General features: G+C 36.1%; 1 protein-coding gene and 1 pseudogene across 9 annotated transcripts in view; one reads left to right on the forward strand and one right to left on the reverse strand.

Annotated features, from left to right (window-relative positions):
- The window catches only part of RPRD2 (regulation of nuclear pre-mRNA domain containing 2), a 60,412-nt gene that overhangs the window by 41,023 nt on the left and 7,783 nt on the right, over window positions 1-11,606 (reverse strand). For 3 of the 9 annotated variants that reach the window (XM_013008307.2, XM_045295626.1, XM_045295624.1), the window contains exons 2-4: window positions 2,432-2,532; window positions 1,543-1,620; window positions 225-277 (exon numbers count right to left, since the gene is read on the reverse strand). In XM_013008307.2, coding sequence (XP_012863761.1) covers window positions 225-277; window positions 1,543-1,620; window positions 2,432-2,459 — 159 coding nt within the window. In that variant the 5' untranslated portion in view covers window positions 2,460-2,532. Of the gene's footprint in view, window positions 1-224; window positions 281-1,542; window positions 1,621-2,431; window positions 2,533-11,606 lie in introns of those variants that run through there. The other 6 variants (XM_045295622.1, XM_045295627.1, XM_045295625.1 and 3 more) reach the window with 3 other exon arrangements.
- LOC115871454 lies at window positions 5,095-5,181 on the forward strand (annotated as a pseudogene).

An 11,606-nucleotide genomic window follows, 5' to 3' on the forward strand; every position in this document is an offset into this window, starting at 1 on the left:
ATAAAGAACTCGGCTGATAATAAACATTCTCAGAGAAAAGTTATTTCTTTAATTGTTAGTGCAAGTTCCAAGCAATCTAATCCCAATCTGGATTCCTTTAGAACAGTTTAAATGTGTTTCAATAATACAGTTGATGCACATTTCAGTAAAACTAATTCTTAATATACATACAGGAAATGGTAACACAAAAAACTATGGCATGCTAAACATATTCTGTAACTTACTCGGAATTCAGCAACTATCTTCGACTTGAGAGCGGCTTTGGGGTTTGTGGATGCTGTTGGAATTGAACAAAAGGTCATTAAGAATATAGACACAGAAAGTAGCTTAACAGAAGAAATTTCCACTCGATGATAGTCAAAGATTTACTTTTTTAAACATGCAATTTAATATTATGATTCCTAAAATAAAAAATGGGATACAAAATTTAAATATTTCAAGGTATGGTCATTATAAAAACATGCTCACTATTTAGATAGATCTAATCTACTTACCTCAAATGGACCCTTGAAATTGTGTAGAATTACTAATTTAGAGATACTGAGATACATGAAGTACCCTTTTTCCCTAATCTGACTCAGTCTAAGAGGATCTTAGTACCTCAAATTAACAGTATTCAAAACAGAAATCCAATTAATCCCGTGTACCAGCTGTAGAACCTTACTTACAGTACCAACTCTATTCTTAGGCATTTAGCTTTGGGTTTCTGTCTCTGATAACTCAATTCATAGCAAAATATAGGCAGGGAAAGTTCTAAGTGTATTACCACTGTGGTTGAACTTTGGCTGAAATGATCACTCTCGTTTGTAAGCATGCAACTTTAGATCAAAGGATGCCAAGGGTCTCCCTTATTTAGGATGAACATCAAGTGCTCACTGAAGCAAAACCTTCCCATGTGTCTTGTTTCACCTCCCAATCTCACTGTCTTTCTCCTTGTTCCCTCCACACCTGCAAGTCTCTCTCAAAAGTCCTCGGTTTGGCTTAGCACATGCAGTAGCCCACTCCCTTCATCGCATGCTGGGTAAATAGGGTAAAACATCGACAGGAGCTCCAGTTAGAGAATGAGCTTCTGGCCAGGACTTGAGGCCCATGTCTAATCTGGCAGAGCGTATCCCCAAATCTGAAGGATTTCATGGTTCCCACAGAAAGGCTTCTTAATGCCTAGTGTCCTCTTCAGTTTTGTTGTTTATTGCCAGCTGCCGCTAACTTCATACATCTTTAAACCCAAGACTTAACCTGGGCACTAGATCAGGTTTTGTTTTGTTTTTCTTCTTTAAATTCCCCAACTACTCTTGAATCTTCACTGATTTCAACCCCTTTTCTGCATTTTCTTTGTTAAAAGTAGTTTTTTGTTTTGTTTTATTTTTAAGAAGTAACTCTCCATGGTGGCTTGTTTAAGTTTAAGTCACTGGGAGCCTCCTAGTCCTGGAAAAACACAGGCTTGCCCATGGTTTATGCCAGGTACGATGTCAAATGGTCTATATTTTCTTCTGCTCCAATAACAGGAGGTAATTTTACATTAGTTGAGATTTTTTTCCTTACTTTGTGATTTCTTCCACTGCTTATTCGGTTGTTTGTTCAGATTTTCTTTCAGCTGCTTCTGAGTTTTGAAAGTGGTACCTGGAAAACATTTCAGTTTTTGCAATCTGGCATTATGGGAAGTTGTTCTGTCCACTTCAGTGCCAAAGTTGTAGCAAAAAAGGCAATCCGAGACTGTGTGTTCTTTCTTTCCTTTTCTTTCACTTTTATAAGAAAATTAAAATACCCACCAGATCTAAGAAGCTGTCAAATAAACACAATTTCTATCATCAATAAAATTACCAATTCTGGAAAGAAGAGGGCAAAAGTCTTAAAAATGTGATTTAATGAGTTAAAATAAAGAATTTAACAGCTTCTTAGAAGATGCTATTTTAAAATAAAATTTCTATTCAAATGATGGTCATGTTATTAGCTATCACCGGTTCCTATTCAATAACTTTAATTACAAGCATCGAATACATAGGGACTAAAGGCTTGCTCCTCATCTAAATAAGTGCACACTTACTGTAATTCTAAACCCTAATAGTGTAGGTACTATCAAATTGCTTATTACTAGAGAGCTTGCAGGATTTGAAACCCTGTCCAAAAACTCTCCAGTAAGAGGCGAGGGGAGTAATTATTAAACACAAGGAACAATTTAAGCACATTCAGGAATATAATCTATGGCTATCATTACTTTATATGATGGACTTTCTTTAGTCAATTAAAAAAAATCCAACCCACCTTAAAAACCAGTTTTAATTTAAAATTATTATTACAGCATTTAATTTTAATCAAACAGAGTCAGATTAAGGATTTATTTTCATTATAAACCAACAGGATCAAATCTGTGGAGTATGTAATTTTAAGACTGAATAGTGACTCGAGTTGAACTTTTATTAAAGACACTTACTCAGAGCTTCTCTTAATGCCGTAATCATTTCTTCTGGATATACATTTCTATCTTCCCAAATTTTAAAGATTCGTTCTACAGATTTAGATACAGATGGATCCCTGAAAAGAAAATGTGAGACAGATATGTAAAAATGCTGATTTACATAACAAACTAGAAATCTAAGAATAAAGTTACCAATAAAGTCATTTTCTAAATGTCTTCTGTTTATTTTAAAACATTCCCTGCAAAGTCCAGGACTAAGGAAATTTTAGGCTTATAACCTTTACAGGAACTTCTTTTTCTCTCAAAGTATTTTACTTTATGGTGTAAAACAAATACATACTCAAATATTGGAAGCAAGGTGTTGAACTGCGGTCGTAACAAAAATGGTTCACCAGTTCAGACACTGGTTGGGCCTTACCTTTCCAGGAGTGTATTCTTTGCTTCTGGAACTTGGTTGAACCTCTATAGTCAGTTCATGTCTTACTGGCTGTGTAAGTGCTGAGTCATGTATGTTTGCATATGGCTTTACAACTTTTGAAGGTCTACTATTTATTACTTGCCTAAGTGCTACTAAATCCTTTTCTTATGTATACCTGATAGGAGAAAAAAGTATAGACAATACTTTGAGAAGAATGTTTTGGGAAGGGTATTAACAAACACTACTAAAGAAAGTCAACAGAAGATCTTACCAGTTTTCTTTATAACCTGGAAACAAGGCTGTGAAGCACATTTTAACTATTTTCAAGTGGTTAAAAAAAAAAATTCATCTATGCTGTTTCTAGTTCTCAGTTGTTCCACCCAAACCATATTTGGGCACTTGAAGATGAAATATCACCGGGTTTTTTTTCAGCTGCTACTGAGCTTAGCAGCATGGTGGCCCCTAAGGTTCTATACTAATTTTGATTCAATAAATATGTCAACTTTACCCAGAAAAGAAAGAAATTTCAGATATTTTTATTCAGTACTTCTATCAATGACATGGTTGAGTCTATGGATGACATATTGAACTTTTGGTGCATAAGAAGTTGAGAGGGTTAGCCAATGTACTAATTAACATAATTAATGGTGACATCCCCCAAAACAACTTGCACTAGTATGAGGAAACAAGATCTAGCAATGATTATATTTATATATGTCATTTTGTATTTAAATAAAGGTTTGGTAAAATTTTTACAACCAAACAGGTACTGGAGAATATTTTCCAACAAGCAATCATGTAATACAAATCTAGAATGAAGGAAGTGAGGGATTCTTTTTTCACCTTGAACTCATGTTACTTTAATATAGATACTGTTAGATAAAAAATGACAGCACAAGTTACTAGTCACAAACATATATCTAGCACTCTCTGCTTGGAGGATGTGTAAGAAGTAACACAGTGTTACAATGGGCACATCAAATACCCACATCTACTTTTCTAATACCATTCTCAAAAATAAAATAATCTAGGGTTTGAATAACATTAACAAAGTGATCCAGATTTCCTTAGCGAAATATATGAATTTAGGAATGAGACAGGGATATGTTAGATGAAACAGGAGAATCTTGTAATGCCATATAGCAAGTTCTCATAAAATAAAGATAGGAGTATGTCAAAAGGATACAGAAACCAATGAGAGAAACTGACTAAAGCCACAATAATTTGAGCAGTGAAATAAATAATGTAGTATTGGATTTAAGTCAAAGTATAAAATGAATATGATTTCACATTGATAAAAATAAATTGCATAAATAAATAGACAAATATCCAAATAATCTGTAATTGTGCACCCAGGGAAGGAAAGCCTAATTCTATATTCCTTAACTGTGAGCTGTGCATTATGACTTTTCTCCAAAATACAATATGAAAAGAGGGGAAAGAAAAAAAAAAAGTTAAAAAATAAAAATAAAAAAGAGGGGAAAGAATAGATTCTCAGTGAAGAACCCTACTGTTTTAGTTACCTCTTGCTATTGTAACACAAATACTACAAGTGGGTGGCTTTAATTAACAGAAATGTGTTTTTTCAATATTCTAGAGGCTAAAAGTCAAGACTGGGTTGTTCTATTGTACACAAAGGCACTACAACTAGAAGGCACCTAGCAATAACAATAATAAGCGTCACAGAAGTTGTCAGAAGTTCTGGGTGTCTCAGAAGTGAGGGGTTCTGACTCTCAAGTGACTTCTATGTTCAGGTTGCTTCAAGAGAAAAATCGGTAAAGTTGAAATGCATTTTACCAGGAAATTTCAATTATGTCTGACATGAGACTAGGGAGGGAATAGGAAAAAACAATGCAGAGATGGCACAGCTATTATAAAGAGGAATCAAACTAGCTCTATGTAAACCAAGATACAAAAGAGGAACAAAGCTATAAAAGCTATGGAAAAAGAAAAACAATCTTTTATCACTGTCAAAAGACACACTGAACTTCTCAAGCAAACCTACTAACCCATGAGAGTGAAGCATAACAGGGGCTGCATCAGTTTTGAGGTGTCCTGATGTATAATGGGTTAAGGGGCTGGCTACTAACTCAAAGCTTGACAGTGAAAGCCCATAGTGGCTCTCTAGTTGGAAAGACCTAGAAATCTGCATCCATAAAGAATCAGAGCCTATCTGAGGTGAGGTCTTAAAAGCTCATTCTTGGGCAGCATCTAAGGTGTAACTATTGGTCACAAAGATGTACTGTATAGAAATAATTAAGTGCTTGCTTCAGCAGCACACATACTAAATTGGAACGATACCAAGAAGATTAGCATGGTTCTTGCTCTAGAAGCATTCCATATTTTTCTTAGGGGGCATTGAGTTTATGTTAATGGTGACGGAATAATTGGGGAAAGAATACCAATAGTAGTTGTAAAACATGTAGAAGTTGTTGTATTGGAGAATGTTTTGTTGTGTATATTTTTTCCACAATAAAAATTACACTAATTAACAGTAAGTACAAAGAAAAAGAAAATGCTCTAAAACTGATTACGGTAATGATTGCACAACTCTTCTTGATGTGAAAGAACAACTGAATTGTATGATATGTGGATGAGGAGCCAATAAAACTTTTTTTTAAAATAGAAAGAATTAGTATCTGGGTTATTACCTAAATTTTATTATGATATTCAATGTTGCTGTAAAAACGTTTCTTTGATTTTCCTGCACATACACAAAGTTTCCCAGGAGTAGAAGCTTAGGAACGGATCACTAGATGACAGTGTGTAGGTAACTTTTTAAAAATGTAACTATTTTTTAAATGGCTATACCAAGCAACTCTTAAACCAACAGTATATGAGAACTCTCATAATGCACAATCTTTCTAACAAAAGTATTGGTGGACTTTAGAACTTTCACCTAGTCTGGTAGCTAATATTAATTCACTGCCTCTCAGCTCCAAATCACCCTTCTTTGCCTCATTTTGTAATACTAGAGCCAGATTCAGCCAACTCTATTCCCACTTGGCTCAACATAGACTCTGCCAATAGGGGGCCCTGGAGTGACAGCACAAAGGTAGAAAAGGCAGTAGAGAAATCCTGTTCTCAGGAGGAAGAGTACATAGGGATTCTGGGAGCAGTCTAGCAAAGCAGAGGACTGCTCTGGGAGTTTGCAATGGGTGCTCCCCAGTCTGCTGCATTACCACCACAGTGCAGGTAGCATGCTCCTATACTAAGTCACCCTTCTGATGGGGAGTCCGAATTTCTGTAGAGGATAGAAGACTCATTCACTGTTCCCTTAGGTACAAGGATAGTAGTGACTTTCAGCAGATACTATCCTATCACACCTTCACAGTTTTCTTTGATCAAGTTTAATGGTTAGCTGCCCTTGATCTATTTCACAACTTTTTTTATTTTACAACTCTTTATATTAAAATTACCCCATCCAAGTTCTGATATGTGGTTTCTGTCTCCTGATTGTTAGTTATTAAATGTCATCCATTTGATTCTGACAATTATCAACAAAATAAACACTGCCAGGTACTGTCCCAGTCTCAGAATTGTGGCTACATTTGAATCCATTATTACAGCTAGTGTGTCCATCCATTTCCTTGATGTCCTTCTCCAAGCCCTGTTCTCTCCTGGTAACACAGCTAAGGTCTGTGAAACTTGCCATCCTTGTTCCTAATGAGAATTCTGTCTTCTGATTAGGTCCTAATTTATACAGTATGTAATAATATCATCTAAAAAGATAATGATATTACAGCCGACTGAATGCAGAAGGTGTAAAAACTTAAGTTTTTCCTGTTAAGATATTAAAGGCATTTCCAAGATTATAAAATATTCTCAACTCACTGCCATTGAGTCACTGCTGATTCACAGTGACCCTGTAGGACAGAATAAAAATGCCCCCATGACTTTCCAAGACTGTAACCGTTAGCGGGAGTAGAAAGTCCCATCTTTTCCCCAAGGAGAGGCTGGTAGTTGCAAATGGCTAGCCTTGTGGATCTTAGCTCAACATGAAACCATTATGGCACCAGGGATCCTCACACTATTTTTTCTCCCCATAAAAAATGTTATTTGTACTCCCTCAATGCAAGAACATTCTGTTCTATTAAAATGGCATTCCATAATGCTCACCGTCCCAACACAATTGCTGAAGATGAAATGGGTGCATAAGCAAATGTAGTAAAGAAAGCTGATGGTGCCTGGCTATCAAAAGGTATAGCATCTGGGGTCTTAAAGACTTGAAGATAAACAAGCGGCCATCTAGTTCAGAAGCAACAAAGCCCAAATGGGAGAAGCATACCAGTCTGTGTGATCACGAGGTGTCTATGGGATCGGGTTATCAGGCATCAAAGAACAAAGAATCATCATTGTGAATGAGGGGGAGTGCGGAGTGGGGACCCAAAGCCCATCTGCAGGCAACTGGACATCTCCTTACAGAAGGGTCACAGGGAGGAGATAAGCCAGGCAAGGTGCAATGTAGCAACAATGAAACATACAACTTTCCTCCTGTTCCTATATGCTTCCTTACCACCCACTATCATGATCCCAATTCTACCTTACAAATCTGGTTAGACTAGAGGATGTACACTGGTACAGATAGGAACTGGAAATACAGGGAATCCAGGACAGATGATCCCTTCAGGACCAGTGGTGAAAGTGGCGATACCAGGAGGGTGGAGGGAAAGAAAGGGGGAACCGATCACAACAATCTACATATAACCTCCTTCCTGGGGGACGGACAACAGAAAAGTGGGTAAAGGGAGATGTTGAACAGTTTAAGACATGACAAAATAATAATAATTTACATCTTATCAAGGGTTCCTGAGAAAGGGGGTGGGGAGGGAGGGGGAAAATGAGGAGCTGATACCAAGGGCTCAAGCAGAAAGCAAATATTTTGAGAATGATGATGGCAATAAATGTACAAATATGCTAGACACAATGGATGTTATGTATGGATTGTATAAGAGTTGTACAAGCCCCCAATAAAAGGTTTTAAAAACATGTTACTTGTGTTATTTTAAGTGATTAATAATTTTCATTTCTAATACAAGTGCCAATTAGAGTCTGTTTAAATTATTTATTATATATACTATTAATTTATAGTTAAACATTTAAATCCTTTGTTGGCCATATTATAAATTTTTCTGAACATTGGTTTGTCTTTTCACTCTAATCCTACTGCATTTAGGTATTAGCATGGAATTAATTTTTGTGTATGGTATAACTAGGATCCAGTTTCATTTCTAGGAATTTAATCTTTCGATTTCCCTAGTACAAAGAATTAAAATGTGTCTCACTTTCTTTGTTCCTGCCATATAGGTAAGATAATTAATTACATTAACTTAAGAGTCCAACAACCTTGGTAAACTCTTCATCAAGTCCACAATGGACATAGATCCTTTCGGATTTTTCAGGTTTTTATCTTAATTCTCTTTCCCAACTTTCTACTTAACTTCCTTCCGTCTCTCTCCCTCTTTCTTTGACTTATTGATCTGAATAGGAAGTTAGAAATGTTGATGTGGGACCATTTTTGTTTACTCTTAGGTAGTATGTTTTAGATAGGTGTTTACTTTGTATGCTCTTTACTAGACTGATGGTCTTTTGTATTCTCGGTTTGTTTCTTTTGTTTCTTTGTGTGATTCAAGTGGGCTTTTTAAAAAAATATAGCATTAGATATTTATTTATTTATATCGTTTTATTAGGGGCTCATACAACTCATCATAATCCATACATACATCAATCGTGTAAAGCACATTTGTACATTCATTGCCCTCATCATTCTCATCTTGGTTTGTTTTTATAATGGATTTTTCAACTCTCTCTGGCTGTACCGTTTCAGATTATCACATGACTTCTCTTTCAATTTTTAAGCAGGGTGAGTTGTATTATTTTCCAATATTAAGCCAGGTTTCCATCTCTGGGATAAACTACTTGTGGTGTAATGTCTTATCCTCTTAATTTAGCACTAGATTCCATTTATCATACCTAGATACACAACTAAGATTGTCCTTTAATTTTCCTTCATAATCACCTAGCGAGGCTTTGTGTTGAGGGACATTTCCTATTTTCCCTTGCTCTGGAAGGCTGTGTATTATAAGATAGAAACTATTTCTTTCTTTATTTGGTGAATTTTCTGGTAAAGCATCATGCAACAGATTTTCTTATGAGAAAATTTGATTCCTGATTAAACTTCTTGAATGTTATAGTGTAATTATTTTTCATTGATCTACTTTACATTGCTTAAATTTTTGAGAAACGTACACATTTGTCTAACTCTCCCAATTTATTTTCATAAAGTTGTTCGGATTATCATCTTATAGTTGGCAACATCTGTGACAATGTCCATCTTTTACATTCCTAATACAAATAATTCAATGTAAATACATTCCTAATATTATAGTGCTGGTGAAGAAAATTAAAAGTATCATGGACTGACAAAAGAACAAATAAATCTGTCTTGCTAGAAATACATCTAGAATGTTCCTTAGAAGCAAGGATGGGAAGACTTTGTCTCATGTACTGTAGACATATTATCAGGAGAGACCAGTCCCTGGAGAAGGACATCATGCTAGGTAAAGTAGAGGGGCAGTAAAAAAGAGGAAGACCATCAAGAGGATGGATTGACATGGTGGCTGCAACAATGGGTTAAAATTTTAACTTACAGAATGTACTTCATTTATATCATTCTCACTTTTTCCCTGCAAATGAGTGGTAGTAATACAAAGTAATTGCGTATAAAAATATCCTTATCTGGTAAAAGCTGCTAGCCCATTGTTAAACCTAAAACTGGAAGAAGAAAAAAAAAAAAGTTGTCCTAGGCCATGCAACTGAAAGGCCTAAGAAGCATTAGACTAAAGTGGTATTATGAACCTCTGTGTTAGAGTGGATTAAACTTTGGGCTGCAAAAAAAAAAAAAAAAAAAAAAAAAAAAAAACTTTGGGCTGCAAACCTCAAAAGGTCATTAGTTCAAACTCATCAGCTACTCCACAAGAGAAAGATAAGGCTTTCTCTGTTTCGGTAAAAATTTACAGCCTCAGAAACACACAAGGATAATGTGAGTCACGAGGAGTCAGAATTTAACTAGAGGTTGAATGGCAAAGAACTCAGGTTTTGCGGTCCAAACAACATTGGGTAGAAACACTGGCTACCTGCCAAGTACACGTGAGAACTTAAGTAAAGCAAGCTACCTAATTTACTCTAAAGTTTATTTTTCTATAAAATATGGATAATAATGTTGTGGTTGCTAGCTACCATCAAAAGTCTTTTGAGACACACAGTGACCCCATGAACAACAGGACAAAACACTGTTTGTTCCTGCACAACCCTCCTAATCATGTGTATGTTTGAGCCCACTGCTGCAGCCTCTGTCAATCCATCTCATTGAAGGTCATCTTCCTTTCTATAACCCTCTACACGACCAGGCATGATGACCCCCAGAGACTGGTCCTTCCGAATAACATGTCCAAAGTACATGAGACAGAGTGTTACCATCCTCATATTTACAGAGCATTCCGGCTGTACATCTTCCAAAGAAAATTTGTTCATATTTCTAGCAGCTCATGGTACAGTCAATATTCTTCACCAACATCAAAATTCAAATGCATCAATTTTCCCCCCTATTCTTCCTTATTCACTGTCCTGGTTTCACATGCATGCAGTGATTGAAAATACCATAGTTGGCGGAGTGGAGACCCAAAGCCTATCTGCAGACAATTGTACATCTCCTCCCAGAAGGGCCACAAGGAAGAGATGAGCCAGACAGGGTGCATGCAGTATAGCACCGATGAAACATGCAACTTTCTTCTAGTTCTTTAATAACCCCCTCCCCACTATGACCCCAATTCTACCTTACAAATCGGCTAGACTAGAGCATGTACACAGGTACAGATAAGAGCTTACAACACAGGGAATCCAGGACAGATAAACCCCTAAGGACCAATAATGAGAGTAGCAATACGAGGAGAGTAAAAGGAAGGTGAGGGGAGAAAGGGGGAACCGATCACAAGGGTCTACATATAACCCTCTCCCAGGGGGATAGAAAACAGAAGAGTGGGTGAAGGGAGACATTGGTCAGTGTAAGACATGAAAAAAACAATAATAATTTATAAATTATCAAGGGTTCATTAAGGAGAGAGGGGGGAAGTGGGGGGAAAAAATCAGAAACTGATACCAAGGGCTCAAGTAGAAAGAAAATGTTTAGAAAATGATGATGGCAACGATGGCAACGAATGAACAAATGTGCTTGACACAATGGATGGATGGATGGATTGTGAGAGCTGTAAGAGCCCCCAATAAAATTACTTTTTTTTTTAAAGAAAGAAAATATCATAGTTTGAGGGTCAGGCACACCCTTGTCCTCAAGGGACATTTTTGTTCTTAACATTTTATAGAGGTCATTTGCAGCAAATTTGTTCAATATAAGACATCATTTGATTTCTTGACTACCTTCAAGAATTTTTATTGTGGATCCAAGTAAAATGAAATCCTTGACAATTTAAATATTTTCTCCATTTATCATATTATTTATTGGTCCAATTAGGAGGATTTTTGTCTTCACATTAAGGCGTGATTCATACTGAACATTATAGTCTCCAATTTTTTTTAAAAATATAGTCTCCAATATTTATCTATACTGCTTTAAGTCCTTTTTCATCAAGCAAGGTTGTCTCAAATTGTTAATGAGCCTTCCTCCAATTCTGATGCCATCTTCTTTACACAGTCCAGTTCTCGGATTATTTATTCAGCATTCAGATTACTCAATATGATGAAAGGACATTATCTTGT

This window comes from Echinops telfairi, unplaced genomic scaffold, assembly GCF_000313985.2.
Source record: "Echinops telfairi isolate 266 unplaced genomic scaffold, ASM31398v2 ScPeMD7_5805;HRSCAF=6673, whole genome shotgun sequence".
NCBI classification, from domain to species: domain Eukaryota; kingdom Metazoa; phylum Chordata; class Mammalia; order Afrosoricida; family Tenrecidae; genus Echinops; species Echinops telfairi.